Here is a 17,867-nt window from a genome sequence, read left to right on the forward strand (position 1 = left end):
TCCTTGCAGTCCAAGGGACCCTCAAGTCTTCTCCAACACGACAGTTCAAAAGCATCAATTCTTTGGCGCTCAGCTTTCTTCACAGTCCAACTCTCACATCCATACATGACCACTGGAAAAACCATAGCCTTGACTAGACGGACCTTTGTTGACAAAGTAATGTCTCTGCTTTTGAATATGCTATCTAGGTTGGTCATAACTTTCCTTCCAAGGAGTAAGCGTCTTTTAATTTCATGAGATCTCATTAGAAAAAACCCGGATGCTGGGAAAGATGGAAGACAAAAAGGAGAAGGGGGCGGCAGAGAATGGGATAGTTAGATAGCATCACCAAATCAATGGCCATGAATTTGAGTAAACTACAGGAGATAGTGGAGGACAGAGGAGCCTGGTGTGCTGCAGTCCATGGGGTCGCAAAGAGTCAGACTCCACTTAGCAACTGAACAGTAGAGGTCCCAGTGAGATAAAACGTGGAAAAAATTAATCTAGTCAGAATATTTGCATTTAAGATATTTAGATATATATTTGAAATAATAGTCCTTTCTCTAGATAAAATATTTCTTAAGTTAATATTTTCATGAGGAATGGTTTTGACTTGCATGATTTTGCTGTAATAGTCAAAAATACATGTCTATGGAAGGGCTGTACTTTGGCTTATTTAAGTGTTTGTTTATGATATTAGTTATAGATGAACTTGCTATCTCTAATTGGTATCTCCTCAAAAAGATTCATACCTCTAATTCTTAATGTAGTGTCATGATTTATTTCCAAAAGTTGAAAGTGTAATTGAAGAGAGGTTTTTCTTTTGGTACTGAAAGAGCTTATCAGTTTAAACTGAATTTCAGAGAACTTTGGCCCTCCTAACTCCTCACCCTCCTAACTCCTTAATAGGAGCTTTCATACAGTCTTGGGTTCTCAACCTTTGTTATAAAAACAGATGCCTGGCTTCTTACTCCAGAGCTATCAAATTAGGAGTGGGGCAGGGATGGTCTGTGAGTTTTTAAAATTAAACTATTTATAATGAAAAGCTGGATAAATTCTTCAGTGGGATTCCTGAGTCAGATTTGCATGTTCTGTATTGTTGATATTCATAATGATCAGTAATGTTTTGCCAGTTTGTTGATTTGATCACTTAATCAACATACGAATAATCCTCCTGTCCTTACCAGTATTTGTCATTATCTCAAGTGTTTGCAAATCAGATTGTTGATTAAAAGTTAAGACTTTTTATCAGTAAGATTGGATTATGCAAGTTTTTGAGATGCTTTATTGCCTTTATTTTGTTAGATAGTTCAGGCTGAATTCTAAGTAGTTGAGGGTGAGGAAGCAGCTCATAGTAATCCTCATGCTCTTTTTGATCTCTTCATTCTTTTCTCTCTTCCATTATGATGCTATGCTTGCATTTCCTTTCTAATTGGTGGTTATTAACCTTGGTTCTACTCTAATGCTTGAATTGATTAAATGGATTCTCATTTGAGGCTGTTGTCTCATTACCTTTAGGGCATTATAGTTTGCAAAGGTTTGTTGGGATTTCTTTATAGTAAGTCCTTCTTTATGGAAAATAAGAATAACTCCTAGGGAAGAACAGCAGATCTGTCTCATTTCAAAAATAAAATGTGTATATTAACAAAGGATGGAAATATCAGCAACTTTAGTGCCTTTTCTAACATTAATTTAGGTTGTATATCATAAGTACACAGTGTAAAGTGTTAGCATTTTGAGATAGTTAATGGTTCCCCTGGTTGCTCAGACCATAAAGCGTCTGCCTGCAGTGCGGGAGACCCAGGTTCGATCTCTGGGTTGGGAATATTCCCTGGAGAAGGAAATGGCAACCCACTCCAGTACTCTTGCCTGGAAAGTCCCAAGGACGGAGGAGCCTGGTGGGTTGCAGTCCGTGGGGTCACTAAGAGTCGGACACGACTGAGCGACTTCACTTTCAATGAAAGTACATTTATAAGCAATATGTGGGCTAGTCAGTGTAATTATACTTTATTTAACACTTTGCATCAAGAATATTCAATTTATTTTTACAAATGACTCTTTTTAGGTTGATAAAATCTAAAAAGTGAAGTTTTATTGTTTATTTCCTAGAATTATAAGCTAAGTTTGAGGCTATCACTGAGTCAGCTGTTGAAAAGTGAAAATCATATAGAAGTAATGCTTAGTGGTGGTCTAGTGGCTAAGACTGTGCTACAATGCAGGGGGCCCAGGTTTAACCCCTGGCCAGGGAACTAGATTCCACATGCCAAAACTAAGACTTAGCACAGCCAAATAAATGAATATATATTTTTAAAGTTACGCTTATATTTGAACTTATCTTACAGTGGCATGTTTTTGCCATTAAACTAATAAACTTGGAATGCCTGCCATGCTAAATAATTTAAATCTTTGTTATTCAGGCAGAAAAACAAGTAGAAACTGAGGAGGCTGGAGTAGTGACTACAGCAACAGCATCTGCTAATCTAAAAGTGAGTCCTAAAAGAGGACGACCTGCAGGTAGGATTGTTAATGTTTAAATATCTGGCTTGTGATCAGTATTCTAATCCATTTAAGTGCTGTACCTCAGCTACTTTGGAATAGGTGAATAGACACTTGGTTATGTGTAACATACACATTTTAAAGAAGATAAACATTAAGATTTCTGCTCTCTGATAAGGTATTTAAATTTGAAATAATTGTTTGAGACTTTTTCATTTTCTGTTTATCCCCATTACATTTTCCATTAATAGCAGCATAGGAGGCTGTGGCGAGATATAAATTCCATGACTAATGGTTTACTTTATCTCTTAACTTTAGAAAACTTAAGCTTTCCAAATGGAATCGTAATGAAAGCAAGAGAAAACAACATTTGAGTTATCAAAGTTATTAATTTTTAAATTTTTGTATTCTTTCTTTATTAGGACCTATACAATATGCAGATGTCTTCAGCCTATTTACAATATTTTCCTAATTTGGCAAATAGGAAATAGTTTGGAAGGATCTATCTCTACTACAAAGTAAAACAAAGAAAGTTAGCCAGGATAGAGACAATTTTTTTTTCCTACTTCATTATATAGGATTCTTAATGAGACAGATTTAAACTGAGTAATACCTCCCCCCCAAATTTGTTTACCTTTTTCGTTGGATTTTAATATTGTAATGGATCAAATTAATGGTATTGTTAGAAAATTTAGTGAATTCTGATAAAGAATTTTCAAAGTTGTGAACACAGATTTACAAATGATACTGTACTATGTATATGAATGTTGACTATAAGAGCTATTATCTACTATAAAGTTGAATTTTGTGACATTCCTGTTAAACCAACAGTGAAGGATGTTCTTTTAAGTCCTCAGCCATACTAAGGGTAAATTGAAAATAACCTTGATTTACTTGTTACTCATTTGAACAAGAATATATAAAACCTAAAGTAAAAAAAAAAAAAAACTAATTATATCTGTAATAATTACTAATTAATATTCTTAGTATGTATATTTATAACTTTGATAAGTCTACATCTTGGTGGGAAAACTGGTAGTTACAAAAATTTTTTTCCTGTGAATGTTAGCCACAGAGGTCAAGATTCCAAAACCAAGAGGCAGACCCAAAATGGTAAAACAACCTTGTCCTTCAGAGAGTGACATGTGAGTATTATAATTATGCAATAAAAGAGACATTTCACTTTAAATATGTATAAACTTATTTGAGTTTCTACAAGTTTTTATTTACAGGTGATTATTATCGCTATTTTGTATTTCTTAGAATTATGAGAGAAATTCTTTAAAACATAGTTTTATTATATAAAAAAGTTAAAGTTGATAGGGAATCAAGAAAAATCTGATATGATTTCATTAATCTAAGACATTTTCTTATATATCAGGATGTAAGATACTCAGATAATGCAGGGTAAAATTTATAATCTTTGTTTAAAGAAATTTTTAGACAAAGTGTTTTTTACCCCACCCCCAAAGTATTTTTGAAGCAGTTTCCACAAATCTTGCTCTTCCAGAATAGCCTTTATTTCAAAATAACACTTAAAATTATTTTTGTAAATGTAAAATTTTAAAGTCTTTTGGAATATTGACTGCTTTTAGTTAGCAACCAAAACAATCAGTATTTTCCATTTTTCTTCCTTGCCACCTTTCTTTTTTATGTGGATCTTGTTTGTGTCAGCTTTCTGGATAGAAACTTCACCAATAGGAATGTACGTCTAGACAAACAAGGGAAAAACTTTGTAGGTATTGTGTTTGAGGATTTTGTAGGAAAAGGCTCAAGTAATGTCATTTAAGAATGGATTTACAATGTTTTGAATGAAAACAATTTATTTAATGGATTTACAATGTTTTGAATGAAAACAATTTATTGGAAATTTCAGTTATAGAACAACTCAAGAGTGTTGGTACTTTTTAACCAATATATGTTGAAAGAGTTTTATTTTATTGCCAAGCCAGCTGTTTAAATATTCTCAAAACTAGTGGCAAAAAACTACAACATGGTTTTAATTACTATGCTGAAATTAAAATATTAAGTACATGCAGGTGAGTTTGTTTTAAACATTTCAAATGAATCTCTCTCATCCCCTCTGTAAGATGTCTTCTCTAATCAAGGCATCAAGTCTAGGATTTCATGATCAACTTAAGGCCTTGATGTAGAGACGTAGGAACTAAAACACAGGTCATCTGCTCCCCTCTCCCCTTTATATGTGCACATTGATCTGGGATAGGGAACCATAAATACTCCCAAGGAGAAGATTATGAGGCATATAGCAGTCATTGCTCCCTAGGAAATAAGAAATTCTGTTGGGGAAATATTGTGAGATCCCCATTTTATATATAGGATATTTCCTTGATTAGGTTTGTTCCTAGTCCATTTCTCTCCTTGACTTTTGGCCCATTCTTTGGAGAGTTCTCTACCTTTTCAGTATCATCTTTAGTTGATCTTTTTCAGTATCAATAGTTGCACTGGAAAGTACTATCCTCCTTACTAGCTGAGCAGCTTTCTTAGTCTCCTTTCATACTTCAGGGAGTTTGACCCAAGATTCCTTTTTAAATCTCCATTACTTTCCCTTCCTGTAGACTGGCATCACTTTTGGTAGTGCAGCAATACTTTACTGTTAGTGTGTGTGTCCATTTCATTCTAGTTAGCTTCATGTGCAGTGGTCTAACTCATAAGACTTGCCCAGACATGCTTATCTTTTTACACTTAAGTAAAAGTACTTTGAGTTTATATGTTTTCTTGAAAACCCACTTCTGGTTTCATTTGCCTACAAGTCATTTGCTTATCAGAAGGATCAAGGTATCTCAGTTTGAGTTCTTAAGGAAAGGCTGGCAACTTAATACATTACCTTTACTGGGTCTTTGACTCCTGTCTTTGTCTGAATTTAAAAATCTTTTATAGGCTGGAAACAACTTTCAACACTGAGATGCATGGAATATTTTTCTCCTTCCTTTGCTGTCCTATTATTTTTTGAACTTCCTTTTTCTTGAAGTACCTGATCAAATTTATGTTGATAACAATCAACTGAAGATGCCAATATTTTGTCTTGAAACCTCTTCACCCAAAGCCACAAATTCACTGAATAAAATTTCTTTCCAGTTATCACAGATGATAGTTTTGTGTGTTGTGTATAGTAGGGTTTCAAATGCAAAGCAAGTGTCACACGTTCTAGGTTTCCATGATGGACAACTCCAGTAGCTTACAATGTTTATTTCTCATTTGTGCTGTATGTAGGCTAGGCATTGGCTGTTACAGCTACTCTTAGCTCTGTATCTGGACAGAAACTTAGTGGAGTGCAGAGCAAAATTATGTAAAGCCTTTTAAAATGTAAGCGTCAACATATGAACAATGGGTATCTCTGGTAGTGACAGCTTCCTTGCAGTGGGTCCTGAAATGATAAGACAGTGGAATCGAGTCCAGAAAAGCTGAAACCATCTCCTAATCCTCATGTAAAAATCTGTTAGATGTCATTGAGATATTTGGGGCCATTTTTTTAAATAAACTGTATTTATAATTTCCTTTAGTATAATTTTCCTACCATATCTTGAGCTATTAATAGAGAACCCATCCCCAAGAGGTCTATTTTTCATGGAAGATGGTAAGGAGGGAATTAACTAAAGACTTAATTGTAGTTATGTTTATGGGAATTCTCTGCTTTGATACTGTTTTTAAAACTTAGAAATTATCCATTTCTTAAGAGCATATGATACACATTTTAATAAGTCTACCTTTAAAAAAGAAAAGTAGTCACATGTTTCTCCAGCAGTTCTTAAAATGTTTATTCCTTGTATGTATACAATTTTCTTATTTAGAATACGTTGCTAGAAGCAGATCTGTGGGGTTAAAAGGATATTTTTATTTTTAATACCTGCCTCTTTGCACAGGGGGTAACATTTTGGGGGAGGCAATTGGTCAGTAACTTTTAAGAGCCATGGAAATGCCTTTTATATTTGATCCTCTCTTCTGCATCTCCACAAAATGATCATTATCAAAATATTTAACTTGTGGAAATACTAAAGTGATTTTACTTCCTTGCTTTATCTTCCATTGATTAAAAGTAAAGGGTGAAATATGTATAACATTTGAAAATAAACATAGCCAATGACAGTTATGTGACAAAAAATTTCTGAAGAAATAAAATATGTTTTTTTTTTTTTTTCTTTTGCAAGTTAATAATCTCTTAAGGGTTCAAGGATGCAGTTGTCTGGAAAGTCAGTTGATTTGGAATTGAGATACTGGGCTAACTGACCTTTTTGCACCATCATTTTATCACCTGTTAAATGGAATGGGTTGGACTAAATGATCTGGAGTTCCTTGCAGCTTTTAAATAACATGTGAAATTCTCAATAAAATTCCTTGAACACTGCATAATATTAATTGGCCATATATATAACCATTATATGCATGAATTGAGCCTTTTAAATTGCAAGGATTATTTCTTCAAATTTTAAAATGGCTGTATTTCACCATACTAGTTTGATTCTGCAATTGTATTTTTGCCAACGTGGCTGAAATCTAGGGATCTCACACACCTTATACACTGCTGTTCCCCAGAGTCAAGAATAGTACCATGGCATCTGAGATGATACCCAGTGTTATTTTTAAGTGAATAAGTTAATGAGTTACAAAGAACTTAGAAAATGAGGAGGGGGCGGGTGGAATCACTCTTCTATTACCCTAATGCCACTGTAATTTTTCTGACATATTAAAAGGATGTTCTTTTGTGTGTGTGATAGGCTGATAATGACCCTTCCTTACATTTTACTTGAAGATATTTAAAATGTGTTTTTAAATAAAAAACTATGTATAGCTTATTGTTATACAAAATAGTTATTAACTCAGAGATTGTGGTTGAATGACAAGATACATAAAAGTTTATTTTTCATTGTTTTACCTGTGAAATAGGATAACTGAAGAAGACAAAAGCAAGAAAAAGGGGCAAGAGGAAAAACAACCTAAAAAACAGCTTAAAAAGGATGAAGAGGGCCAGAAGGAAGAAGAAAAGCCAAGAAAAGAGCCAGATAAAAAAGAGGGGAAAAAGGAAGTTGAATCAAAAAGGAAAAATTTAGCCAAAACAGGGGTTACATCAACCTCTGATTCTGAAGAAGAAGGAGATGATCAAGAAGGTGAAAAGGTAGAATGTTTGCATATCAAATAAAACTGTTGTTTTATTTTTAGTTTCTTGTGTAGTTCTTAATCTTTAGATCAAGATTTCAGTATCTTTAAGAAAGTCTATAAATATGATTAAAAGTTAAAATGAATTTCTTTACCTTTCTGAATAAACTTCAGTTGGCAGTGTTAAAAAGCAAATTTGAAGCTTTATTGTACATTGTAAGTTCACCTTACCTTTTCACAATTAAATGGGAGTTAAATGTTGCATGATAAACTTCCAATAACCCCATCTACCTAGAAAAGGTAGGAAAGTAAAGAATTAAGCCAAGTAAGTTGTGACCAGTGACAACAGATGTAAAAAGGTAAATTTATACATAGATTTATATTATTGACCTCAGTAAGCATTTCAGACCTATTTAGTGTACAGTTTATTAGTGGTACTTTATTTGGATGCAACAATTTAGGAATTTCATTAAAGTTATGCATTCTTTTCTGTATAAAAACAAAAGTTTTGTGTATAGTCTTGGAAATCTACAGACCCTGGTTGTGTAGGTCTTTCATTTATGTTTATCTAATTTATTAATAGCCTCAAAAGCCCCGGACCTAAAATTCCATAGGCTGAGCAGGCACTTGTCAGTAAACAGGTATTGAAGTCACGGTGTAGAGGCAAACAGCCTAATGTACTTCATTTTAATCCATATTAACCAAAGCATGTCATTCCTATAGCAATGCAGTAAATAGATTATGCATATCAAATTCATCAAGGCGAAAGATAAATTTAGATAGCAACAACATGTGTAATTCTAAGATTTTTTTAAATTAGTAATTTTGGTATTTGTCCCTTAAGAAAACTAGTTGCTGCTCTTCTCCCACAACTGTAATCATAGAAGCATTAGTCACTGACTTGATAGTTAACTAAAACCATCCTAATTCTCAAATAAAACAGAAGAGAAAAGGTGGAAGGAACTTTCAAACTGCTCATAGAAGGAATATGCTCAAAGGACAACATGAGAAAGAAGCTGCAGATAGAAAACGCAAGCAAGAAGAACAAATGGAAACTGAGCAGTAAGTATTTTCTTATTCTAAATTTCAATTTCTTTAAGCCAGCATGAAAATTTTAAACAGTAGAATCTCATTTTCCAGACTTTCTGAAGCCTTCTAAAGTGACTTTGCCCGTGTGTTTAAAAAATGTCTTCAGTATATAATTATATTTCAGGCTTCATTCTTTTCTGAAGTAAAGAGGATGAAATTCACTGAGATAATCACCCTATGAATTATTTTTAATTTAAACGGAAAGTGCAGATAGGGTTTAACTGCTTCAAGGCTTTGTAGAAAATGTCCTCATCCTCTACTGTTTTCTCGTATAATATTAAATACAGAAAGATGATAAATGAGTGGACAAAGAATGAAAGAAATATCTATCTTTGTCATACCACCAGCAGGCCTCCCCCAGAAGACCAGCAAAAATAACAAAAGCACAGTTGGAAACCCATGAAGCCAGTACAAGTAAATCTAAAAGGCTGACAGGGTTTGCATTAGATGTGTGCAATATAAATCAAGATAATAAGTTTTGATACTTGCAGATAATATATACTTACCATGGGGAATTTCTTCCCCCTTTAAGTTTATTCTATAAAATAATTTTATAAGGAAAATAGCAATGACGATGATTAGGCTTCATGTGTTTATTACATTTGTTTTCTTGGTTATCTTCAGACTGTCTCTTCTGAGGTCTTTCTCTGAAAAACGTTTCTTTCTTTGTGAAACGTCTTGCATTATTCTGACTAAACTGTTTTTTTTGTTGTTTTAGTGAGGTGATTTTAAAAATATGCTGTAGGTCACTAAGACAAACTTAAGCAGTGAAATTCTTAAAAATATTCTTAAATAATTTTGTACCTTTTCTTTATATAATAAATCTATAAGCTGAAAGTCTTGTTAAGTATAGCATTTGACCATCTCCTTTCTTAGTTTTTGGAGGATATATAAGCAGTTTTAGCTATAAGAGGGAGTAATTTAAAAATTGATTTAAAGCTCAGAAATGTTACTCCCTTTAATCTGTTAGACTTGAACCATTTATGTAAATATTAGAGTTATTTTTTTGTTACCTATCCTTTCCTGTCCTTTCACTGAAAAGTTGTTGGACTGTTTGTTGCTTTTAACTTTATTGTGCTCCCCAAATTAAGATATAAAATTAGTTGTTGCTTAGTAAATCTAGCCCAATCCTTTAGTATCTCAAAGTTAATCTTTATGTGTTTCAATTTCTTTTTGAATGTCCTCCGAATGTAACTTTCTCAAATTCTAATATTTGTGTTTTCTTTCCTTCTTCTGTTATTACAAAACTTTGTACTTGGACAGTTTTGCTCTGTAAAGCATTTCAGATGCAGCTTGTGTGAAATGCATTATGCAAAAATAAAGTTTATTGTATTGTATTCCCAGCCAAACAACATGTAATCTACAGTAATAAAAAATATATCTCATTTTGGGCTCAAAGCATTAATCCAGTTACTGAAAAGAGAATACAAGTGGAGCAAACAAGAGATGAAGATCTTGAGACAGACTCATTGGACTGAATTTCCCCCTCCCCCCCTTTGATGGAAGAATGTTCCAGATTCTAAATTGAGGACTTCATTAATGGCATTATTACTGTGTTATGATTGTTAAAAAACATTTCCTGTAAGGTACACACTACATACTAAGGTCGGCCATCATTCCTGTTAAGTTTTTTACCAAGCTTAAAATGAAGCTTTGTGTTTGAAAGTTACAAGCTCAGATGAAGATGGTGGTTGTACATTACTTCATTTAGAAAATATAAAAATACATTTTGTTTTGAAGCTAGGTGTTAAACTGGAGTAGCTATATTATTCCCCTAGAGAATGGGGCAGTTGTGCCCTTCCCTTGACATTCCTTTGTTGTTTAATTCTTTAGAATATTAATAATTGTTTTTTTAATCCTGAGAGATTAAACAGTAGACTTGTTAAGAAAACAAAAATGAAACTGTAACCAAAATTTTAAAATAAAGTTTTTTTTAAAAAAAACCTGATTTTTAGATATTTTTTGTTCTTGTCTATTTCAATTGGTTTATTATAGTAGGGCCCGAACTCTAAGTCAAGGTACTAGAAATTATTAAGAATTCATTTTTAAATGGTTATTTTTGTGATTTACAATAAAATGGTACCTTTTCATTTGTGAAATGGTATGTAAACACTAGTGAATGTCATTTAAGTTTGATACAGTGGCAAAAATAAATCCCACTTTATTTGTAATATAGTAGCATTATAGTCTATTTAATCTTGTAACTAACTTTGAACCCCTCAAATTACCTACCTTTTGGAGATATGGGAACAATTAAATCAGTCTAATTTGACATGCTATTTTAGAATTCATGAAACATGGGCATTCTCTTCCCACTATGGCCTATTTTGTCCATTGACCCTGCAGTTGGTCTTTTAACACACTATTGTTGGAATAAAATTGCACAAAAGCAGCTGTTAAAATTTGTAATGCCACTGAAAAATTAGATTGTTAGATTATTTTAGCATGTTAATTTTTATGTTGTTAATACTAATGTGGCATTGCAAAGGTCTAAAAATTACAGTCAGTTCCTTGTGATCTAGGTCACTTAACTATTTTAAAGAAAAAAAAAACTTTTACAAAAGGGATTGTGGGCATTTGGTAATCAGTCACAGAGTTCCAATGTTTTTGAAATATTTGTGTTAACATTTGATAGGCAGAATAAAGATGAAGGAAAGAAGCCAGAAGTTAAGAAAGTGGAGAAGAAGCGAGGTTAGTTATTTCACTTTCTAAGATGTATAATGTTACACACAGAAAGGAAGTTTTACAGACACTTAATTGTATACATTTTGAAATCAGTCATTTGATATTCTTATTGTACAAGTACACATTTTAAATCCCTAATGGATTGTGTTTTGCACTGTTTTTAAGTATTATAAGGTGAAGTTGCAAAGGTGGTCATGCTTATTATTTTATTGCTCCTTATATTATGAAGTCAGATTTACTTTATTGTAACACTGCCTAAAAGCAAGGTGTTTCCCCATTTCTGACAAATCTGGTTTCAGATGGATATTTTAGTTCTGGTTATATATGTAAGAGAGAGGCAGGTGCTAAAGAATTGAGAAGGAGTTAGTGGATGCAGACCGCTTATTTTAGAGACATGCAGCTAGTCAGTGATTCTTTGTATGATGAATGTTGGTTTCCTAAACTAAAGACTGAAAATGGCAGATAATTTCTTAATGATGTAAGCAGATTACTAAGAACATTTTTTAAAAATTACCACTTCTTTCCATTATACTTTGCTTTAGATTATACGAAAATACTGGTTTTGGAAAACCTATTTACTGTGTTTCACATTTTAATTTATAGAAACATCAATGGATTCTCGACTTCAAAGGATACATGCTGAAATTAAAAATTCACTCAAAATTGATAATCTTGTAAGTGTTTAATACCTCATTTAAAAATACAGTGCTGCTTTTTTAGCTTCATGTTTTTTTCTAACATGGTTTGATAAGTACGTGTAAATTTGAGATAACAAAATGTTACTGGCTATTTTGTATGCCTTGTTATTTGAGATTTTGAAAGTAATCTCTGGATTCTATGGGTTGTGGTAATTAACAGTTATGAAATTACTGTTTTGTCATGAAGGATGTCAACAGATGTATTGAGGCCTTGGATGAACTGGCTTCACTTCAGGTCACAATGCAACAAGCTCAAAAACACACAGAGATGATTACAACACTGAAAAAAGTAAGTGATCTTTAGTTATGCAGATTTTTAAAATTTCCTCATCACCACTTTGTTAAATAACATTCAGAAATCAATTAGGAAAATTCTGAGCTTATCTTTTGTTTTCCCAGATACGGCGATTCAAAGTTAGTCAGGTTATCATGGAAAAGTCTACAATGTTGTATAACAAGTTTAAGAACATGTTTTTGGTTGGTGAAGGAGATTCTGTGATCACACAAGTGCTGAACAAATCTCTGGCCGAACAAAGACAGCATGAGGAAGCAAATAAAACCAAAGATCAAGGGAAGAAAGGGCCAAACAAAAAGCTAGAAAAGGAGCAAACAGGTATGTGGTAATACTTTGTTGGAATTACTTTTTAAAAATGGCTTTGATATTTAATCTTATTAATGCCTTAACCTATAGTAGATGATGGGAGTCCCAGAAAAACTTAGCAGAGTCTGCTCAATCTTGGCTAAGTTTTTATCAAGTTTAAATTACTAGTAGTTACTTAGTAGTAGTTACTAGTAGTAGTGGTTGCTATTGTTTTCATTTAAACTAGGGAAAATTTCTAACCTACACAGAAGTCAGGAGAAATGAACTTCCTGAGTCGGCGTCAGCAGCTATCAACGTATGATCACTGGTCTTACTATATCTCCGCAAGTTTTTCAGTGACACTCCTGAAGATTATTCAGTCATAAACATTTTAAGGTGTATATATGAGCAAAGCTTAAAACCGAACCTATAGTACAGGTATGCTTGTACTCCAGGAATACTGTGGGTTCGTTTCAGACTGCTGTAATAAAGTGAGTCACATGGCATACAGATTTGTTTACCCTATACTAAAGTCTGTTAGTCTGTCTAAAGTGTGCAGTAGGGTTATGTCTATAGAAATGACATACCTTATTTTTAGAATGTTGTTTAAAAAATGTTGTGAGCCTTTCATGAATTATAGTAACATCAAAGACATAACACTATATAATAGATGTCTAAAGTGCGAAATACTGTGAGAATTACCAAAATGTGACACCGAAACAGAGTGAGCGAATGCTGTTGGGAAAACGTTGCTGATAAATATGCTTGATGCAGGCTTGCCATAAACACTGAATTTATAAAATGTAAATGCAGGATGTACAAAGCACCGTAAAGTGAAGCACAGTACACTGAAGTGTGCCTGCTCCATTGGGAGCCTCCCCGACTCCATGGCACTAAAGATGTTAGCGGCAGCTCCCTAACATAGAAGACTGTTCAAAAGGAGTTGGATTTTCTTAACTCATTTACTAGGGAATGATAATGATAACAAACCAGAGGTTTGATAATGAAATAATATTTACAGGGAAGCCCTCATTTTCTAAGTTAGTAAGAAGACAAAATCATGTTAACTATTTTGCCACCTTCTGTTCTTAAATACAAAATTTTACTGTGATTTACATTGCTTTTTCTAACAACTGGAATAAATCACAATGCTCTAAAGAGTTGTATCACCCTTTTGTAACTTCCTGACAACAGTAACAAATGGAATAATCAGATTAGTAGTCTGTTGTTTTGTGGACAGATATAGATAGTAACCCTGTTTCTTACTGTGCCTTGTCTACCCAAAGGATTACAATGCAATATCATATAAAATACACTATTAGGAAGTTTGGGGCTATGTTAGTTCTTGAATTTGGGTCTTCCTAGTATTTAAGATGTCCTCAAAGCTCTAACAGTTTCCCACTGGTATCTTTCTAAAGGTTCAAAGACTCTAAATGGAGGATCCGATGCTCAAGACAGTAATCAACCACAACACAATGGAGACAGCAATGAAGAAAGCAAAGACAACCACGAGGCCAGCAGTAAGAAAAAGTGAGGACATATTTTAGTGCATTGTAATGTTTTAATTTTTAAATCACATTGCTGATCCAAGATCGTTTGTGTAAGGGATTATATTTTCATGACTCACTTCCTGAATTCAGGGTTCAAGACATCAAAATGGCCAAACTATAAAGAAACTTTACTTAAAACTAATATGTCATTGTATTCAAGAGAATAGAGCTAAGCAGGAATCCTGTTTAAAAAAAAATATTCCTTGAACTCATTCCATTGATAACACCTGTACTAATGACTCATGTCCACACTTTCTTGACTTTTGACAGAATAATGCAGAAATCAGATCTAGAATCATAGGTTATGTTATAATAATACCCATGCTAAAAAAAACTAGATATGGAACCATAGTTACTAAATCTTGATCTGTCCACTGTACATTTCAAGGATTTGGAACCAAGAAGCATCCTTTCTAATTTTGAAATCAGGGAAATCTTTCTCTTCTGAAGATTTATAAAAATGCTGGTACCATAGATACATTTTCATGTTCTTTAAAGAGAACTCATTTTGAAGCTTTGAAATGACTGAAAAGGGCCTGGGCCGTGATGCTTCCCTTAGTTATTTTGCTTGATCTGCATATTACTTTGGGAAGAAAACACAACATAGTAAAATAAAATTTACAACAGAAAATAATTAATATTTTTAAAAACATAATGCACAGATGTAGTATCTTTTTTTCTCCTGAGGAACAAAAGCCCCCTAATCCCAGTTGTCACACCTTTTTTTCCCCCTTTTTCTTTAGGCCATCCAGTGAAGAGAGAGAGACTGAAATATCTCTGAAGGATTCTACACTAGATAACTAGGTTGACATACCTGGAATATAAAGAACATTTGAGAAGTTTGTAATGGTTTTCATTTGAAATATTTAGACTGCTGAAAGTTTTAAATTTTTATAAACATAGGTTTTGATGTTTAAAACTTGTTTTGAGGGAGAATCCCCTTATCTTTGTTTAAAAGTGACTAAACATTGCTAATTGTACTTGTGCAGTATTAACAGCTACATTATACAGTAAATGTGAGGGGAAGTTCATTTAGGAAGTGTTACACTGCTTTTCCAGACATCGGTTGTAGTATATTTTCAGTTAGTGTGTGTATGTTAATGTGTAATTGATAGTAGAAAAAAGTTACATTTTTAAAACTGCTACTTGTATAAACCTTTTCCTCTTTTCCCAGATACTGTGGGTTTTGTGCATAGTTTTTACAAAAATTGGATTTACCAGACTGTCTTTTCACTGTTGTGGGTTTTGTAGAAGTTAAGCATTTTTATGGTTGATAAAATGTTACTTCTATACAAGTACTCACTCCTTCCTTTCTCTTATCAAAAGTTGACTTTAATCTCAGTCTACCTTGTGCTACATTATCCTGCTGCTTTGTAATAATGTGCAGTCTGTATGCCTTTTTGTATGACAACTAGATACCCAACTGACACTGAACTGACAATTCTACAAGGTGCAAAACTCATGTTAACTTCTGAAGGTAATTTAGTTTTGTGGCTGAGAATTCAGTGAAAGTCACATGTGAGTTTCCTGCAGTAAGCAGGAGTGTACGTAGGAATGAATCTGGCTTTTAGGGTTCAACCATTTAAGATCCTTTATAGGCATTAGTAGCTGAAACTGAAAACTAAATGATAAAAGTTTATTTTTGAGAAATGTCTCGAGTTTCTGAATTTTTTAAAATGTCCCATTCATTAAAGAAGTCAAGTATTTTTTTAATTGGAAAAAATGCAATCCATTAATGCTTTTTGCAGTAAATAAAAAAATACTATCTAAGGAAACAAACCTATTTGAAAACATGACTATGAGAAGGGAATTTTTATTTCTAATGCATCATGTGACAGGATTGCAAAAAGTTACTCTGAGGCAGCAGACAAAAGTGAAGGAGTTGTCTGTATTTTCATGTATATGGACTAAATCAGAGTGAACAAAGGTTAACACAGAATTTTAAGAACAACCTTAACAAACAGGATTTCTAAGATATTTTGAATACTAGGTCAGTTGGTGGTTTGCAGTAGCTTAAAAGATGCTTCTCATGTTTGGAAACTAGGAATACGGGAAAAAGGCTTAAATACCAGTGTTTGCATGTGACATGCATTGTATGCTTTGACCTCTCGGGTAATTTTTTTCATCTTTAGATGAAAACTTGGAATCATTTCAGTAATTGGGAGTCTTGCTTTTGAGAGGCCTTACAATGGAACTAGGACCCACTGTTCTGAGGGAACTCTAGCTATTATATCTGTTTGGTCCTTACACAATTTAAACTTGGACAGATTTATTCTAGTTAAGCCATAAGTGTCAACATGTAAACTTGTTTTGATTAAAGAATTTTTCTATCAAACTTCACTAGTAAATTACTTCGTTGCCATATAAAGTGGGATGGAATTCTGGATTTGCTTCTAAGAGAGTATAACGTGGTCATAGAAACTATTATTTGGGGACACAGGTTACTAAAACGTACGCTCAAAATGACAAAAATTAAGGAAATGCCCTTTAGTGACCCAAGGGATCTACACAGTTTTACCAAGAAACCATAGACGATTGAAATTCTGGAGATAACACTGTCATTCTGAAACTTTATGTCTCATACTTTGCTCAGGGCAGTTGATTTATGTCGTGTTAAAAACACAGTTGCCTTCTCTTTAGTCTCTAAGAAAATTTTTGCATAGGCTGATTGACAGATAAACCATTCTCAAAACTCTTAAGGAAGAGTCGTATGAACAATTACCAATCTTAAGGAGCACTGGCTCAATTTAAATTTGTATTTGGTCAAAACTCCACAGCTGAATAAGTCTGGAAGAGATATTTTAAATGAGATAGCTAGTGCCCCCAACCAAGCATGTTGTTTTAAATGTATAAGCAGTATCTATTTTGTGTTCCTTTTTTTTTTTTTTTTAAACCACCAGGTAACATTTAAAAATAAGTTCACAAAGAGTAAGTTATGCAGTGACCCAGAAGAATCCATTGTTGCATGTTTTCTCAACTGCTTTGGCAAAATTTCAAATGTATCCAAACTGGAGATGCTTAACAGGCTGTTTGTGTAAACAGCTTGACTAGAGTATCTTAAGCCTCATATTTGCTAGTATATCCTGTGACTTCCAAATAGTAGGATGATAGAGTTTACCCAGTTGGCTGATGCATTGATTATAGCATACCCACACACACTTACCTGGTTAAAGATGTCAGGTCAAGATGAGGTCTGCCATCTAATCCTGTACAAAGGCTTTCATAAGGCTCTGAAGCCTTCACTAACACAACTTATTTTGTCCCATTGGCCAGAGAAAGGATCTACTGGAAATAATAAAGCCATAGTTATATTAGGCAGAAATGTGTTTATAATTTGTTTATTCATAATCTGCTGTGTAATTTTCTAACCTTAGAGATGATAAAAACACTGCAATATGATCAGGAGAAAGTTCAAATAATCTTTAAAGGATACTGAGCCTAAAATAATTCAGTATCTAGAATTATTATTCTGGATAATAATTTTGTGCATGTCCATCCATTACTTTATCAAAATTGATTCATTTCTAACATAGGATATTAATAGGTTCATGACATTTCATATCTGCCTTCATTAGATAAAATGTTATATGTAATTTAACAGTTACGTGTTTAATACTGAATTTTACAGCTACGAAATCCCTGATTTGAGGCATCTTTTATACCTACTTCAAAATTAGG

At 33.2% G+C, this 17,867-nt stretch overlaps 2 protein-coding genes across 11 annotated transcripts in view; one reads left to right on the plus strand and one right to left on the minus strand.

Moving 5' to 3' along the window:
* The window catches only part of PSIP1 (PC4 and SRSF1 interacting protein 1), a 40,893-nt gene extending 24,369 nt beyond the window's left edge, over window positions 1-16,524 (plus strand). For 2 of the 8 annotated variants that reach the window (XM_086415046.1, XM_086415045.1), the window contains 10 exons: window positions 2,397-2,493; window positions 3,545-3,620; window positions 7,378-7,606; window positions 8,531-8,649; window positions 11,312-11,367; window positions 11,965-12,035; window positions 12,247-12,348; window positions 12,459-12,672; window positions 14,058-14,169; window positions 14,933-16,524. In XM_086415046.1, coding sequence (XP_086271172.1) covers window positions 2,397-2,493; window positions 3,545-3,620; window positions 7,378-7,606; window positions 8,531-8,649; window positions 11,312-11,367; window positions 11,965-12,035; window positions 12,247-12,348; window positions 12,459-12,672; window positions 14,058-14,169; window positions 14,933-14,993 — 1,137 coding nt within the window. In that variant the 3' untranslated portion in view covers window positions 14,994-16,524. Of the gene's footprint in view, window positions 1-2,396; window positions 2,494-3,544; window positions 3,621-7,377; window positions 7,607-8,530; window positions 8,650-9,939; window positions 11,368-11,964; window positions 12,036-12,246; window positions 12,349-12,458; window positions 12,673-14,057; window positions 14,170-14,932 lie in introns of those variants that run through there. The other 6 variants (XM_086415048.1, XM_086415047.1, XM_086415052.1 and 3 more) reach the window with 3 other exon arrangements.
* The window catches only part of SNAPC3 (small nuclear RNA activating complex polypeptide 3), a 49,308-nt gene continuing 39,211 nt past the window's right edge, over window positions 7,771-17,867 (minus strand). For 2 of the 3 annotated variants that reach the window (XR_015169527.1, XR_015169520.1), the window contains 2 exons: window positions 17,353-17,471; window positions 7,771-7,878 (listed from right to left, as the gene is read on the minus strand). The gene's annotated coding sequence lies outside the window, so the exon portion shown is untranslated. Of the gene's footprint in view, window positions 7,879-17,352; window positions 17,475-17,867 lie in introns of all 3 variants that reach the window. The other variant, XR_015169519.1, reaches the window with a different exon arrangement.

This window comes from Bos grunniens, chromosome 8 (assembly GCF_055505025.1).
Source record: "Bos grunniens cultivar Pamir isolate PY7600 chromosome 8, Bosgru_T2T1.0, whole genome shotgun sequence".
NCBI classification, from domain to species: Eukaryota; Metazoa; Chordata; class Mammalia; order Artiodactyla; family Bovidae; genus Bos; species Bos grunniens.